This window comes from Adiantum capillus-veneris, chromosome 6, assembly GCF_014529385.1.
Source record: "Adiantum capillus-veneris isolate H3 chromosome 6, ASM1452938v2, whole genome shotgun sequence".
Lineage (NCBI taxonomy): Eukaryota > Viridiplantae > Streptophyta > Polypodiopsida > Polypodiales > Pteridaceae > Adiantum > Adiantum capillus-veneris.
In genome coordinates, this window is record NC_140936.1 from 77,305,712 (window position 1) to 77,308,117 (window position 2,406).

A 2,406-nucleotide genomic window follows, 5' to 3' on the forward strand; every position below is an offset into this window, starting at 1 on the left:
AGTATGGACTCTCATACAAAGTTGCGGATTAGGAGAGAGAAATAATAGAAGTTTGGTAAGAAAGTTGAAGTTAAGAGACCAAAGAAAGGAGAAACCTTGTAAGGAAAGCAGCCAGGTCTAAGGGTCAAAACATAGGAAAATCCTTAGCTTCCCACATGGTGAATGTGAAAGAGAGAAGATCAGCTACTTTGGGCTCCTGTGATGAAGTGGTCACCGCACAATAAGAACTAAAAGAGTTGATGAATAAGGTTGCAGTTGATGATATAATGATGGATAAAGTCAGAGTTACGAATGAGGAAACACTATATGTAAGATTGACTAGGAAACAGAAGAAATTACTATGGCTATCGTCGCATTGAGGTGTACAATCCAAATAGAAACTTGGATTTAGTGGGCATATAAACAAACTCTGAATGGGCCCTTCAAATTTAACAGCGCCCTTTATTTTTAGTGGATCTATGGGGCTCCAAAACTTGAAAAAAGAATTAAATGCTGAATAGTAGACCAAAATTGTTACTTCACGACCAAATGACCGACTGCCCACCGAACGAGATTCCTGCGTGTATCCGCAAGGCGATCGACCACCTCCCCCCATTCAGCAGGCAGGAGCATACTACCCCGAGCTATGGCGGACGAGACGTGGACACTGGTGGGAAGGCGGCGCGGAGCGCGCATTCGCAGATCATTAGCATCAGTAGCGCCTCTTGTGCAGACCGAGGAATGCGATACATCTCTTCTTCTGCTCAGACTAAAACGATCTGTTGCCCGCGTACAGGAATCTGCGTTTTTTCAGCGGTTTCTCCTGCAAATGCAGAGCGCTCCTGTCTGTGATCTCCTCTCTCGGGCTGCATCGACCTCACGCTCACAAAGTCTTCAGCCTCTTCGGGATGATGTGGTTCTTGAACACAATGTCGAGCTGCAAAGGGACGCATTTTCTGAAGGATTTGATCAAGATATCTCTCCACCTATGAAAAGCTTAACTACAGAGAATGCAGTAGATTCCTTTGGAGCTTCTTTGCTGTCTGCATTGGGAGATGCAGTTGGTGAGTGTGTGCAAAATGTCCCAGAAGCAGGTGCGTCGGATGCAACATCAAAGACATTGATTGGCACAAATTCTGTTGCCATGGAATGTATGGATGGTTTATGCAGAGACGGCTTTGCTGGTGATGCTGCTTGCTCTACATCTGCCATTGAAAATACAGAGTGTTGGCATCTGGACGTTGTATTATATGGGCTTGGCAGCATTGCCAATTCAGAAGTTTCAAGATGCCAGCTTGCTTTGATTTTACTGCTTAAAGAAAGATTCTCCTGGGTCGGAATTATCGAGGTGTATGATCCAGTGCTGACGCTTTCAGAATGTACTGTGATCAAAGACATGGGCTGCTTACCTGTAGCTCTAAATGAAAAGGGAAGGCGGTCCATTGTCAGGCCGACCCTTTTCTACATGCCACATTGTGAAGATTGGCTCTATGACAACGTGTTGCAGGCCAATTGGGCACCTTGCACATTGAGGCAGATTGTCATTCTAGGCAACAGCTTTCAAGATTATCAAGAGAGATGGTCATCTTCAGGTGGAAGGAAACCGATGTGGCCCTCTTATGTATTAAAGTATCAGCAGCTTGCAAAAGAGGTACCGCTAGAAGCAAATCATTCTTTGGATCTTGCAGGGTTCAACAACATGAGCTGGCATTTCTATGACCTGTGCAGTAGCTTATAGTTCCAGATTGACGATCGAAGAAAGAATTGCTGTTCAGGGATGTCTTCGATGTAACCATGTCAATGGGCCTACTATCAGAGGGAACACTTTTAAGGAACGTTTTCATGAATGTTTTGCAATGCAGGATGATGCAATGCTAATTCTTGCACAACTTCAGATCTTACTCAAGCGACTATTGCAAGTCTTTTGCTAGTTCTGGCAATCCTACTGCTTTAAGGGAATGAAAGCATTGGATTTATGAGGAATTTATTTTTGTCAAACCGGTCCTGCCTAATTTGGTTCACCTGGGATTGATTCACTATCATTTTGTCACAAATATTGTTAACTTGATATTAAGGGTCTATTTGCTACTGCTACAAGCAGTCACATTGGTTTGCCTTATTCATGTTGTAGACTATTTTTATTCAGTTTCGCAGGAAAGGAAGTTTGCTTCTTTATTGTCTGGTAATGAGTTATAATGTCACTGGTCTGCTTTTAAACAATTATATGTGTGAGATATATGACGTCCGGATAAACAGCTCTATGCAATCATATTGAGGGAGTATGACCCTTTTCTAAGGTGCAATCTTCTGAAGATGTAAAGAGCTAGCCATCAAAACCTTTGCTAAGTACTGAGGGATATTCCATGTTCAAGTCAAGCTAAAGGAGTTTCATTATTATCAACATCTCATTAGGCAGCGTAGAGAGTC

At 42.9% G+C, this 2,406-nt stretch overlaps 1 protein-coding gene across 1 annotated transcript; it reads left to right on the plus strand.

The window, feature by feature from the left end:
- The first annotated feature begins 247 nt into the window (after nt 1–247).
- Nucleotides 248–2,150, plus strand: LOC147455731 (uncharacterized). Its single transcript, XM_086515320.1, has one exon. It carries the CDS (start codon nt 626–628, stop codon nt 1,715–1,717), a length of 1,092 nt encoding a protein of 363 aa, XP_086371446.1. The 5' UTR covers nt 248–625; the 3' UTR covers nt 1,718–2,150.
- Nucleotides 2,151–2,406: the final 256 nt, after the last annotated feature.

Excerpts from the sequence above, each read along its gene's own strand:
- LOC147455731 (XM_086515320.1), top strand. The coding sequence starts at position 626 with ATGGCGGACGAGACGTGGACACTGGTGGGAAGGCGGCGCGGAGCGCGC.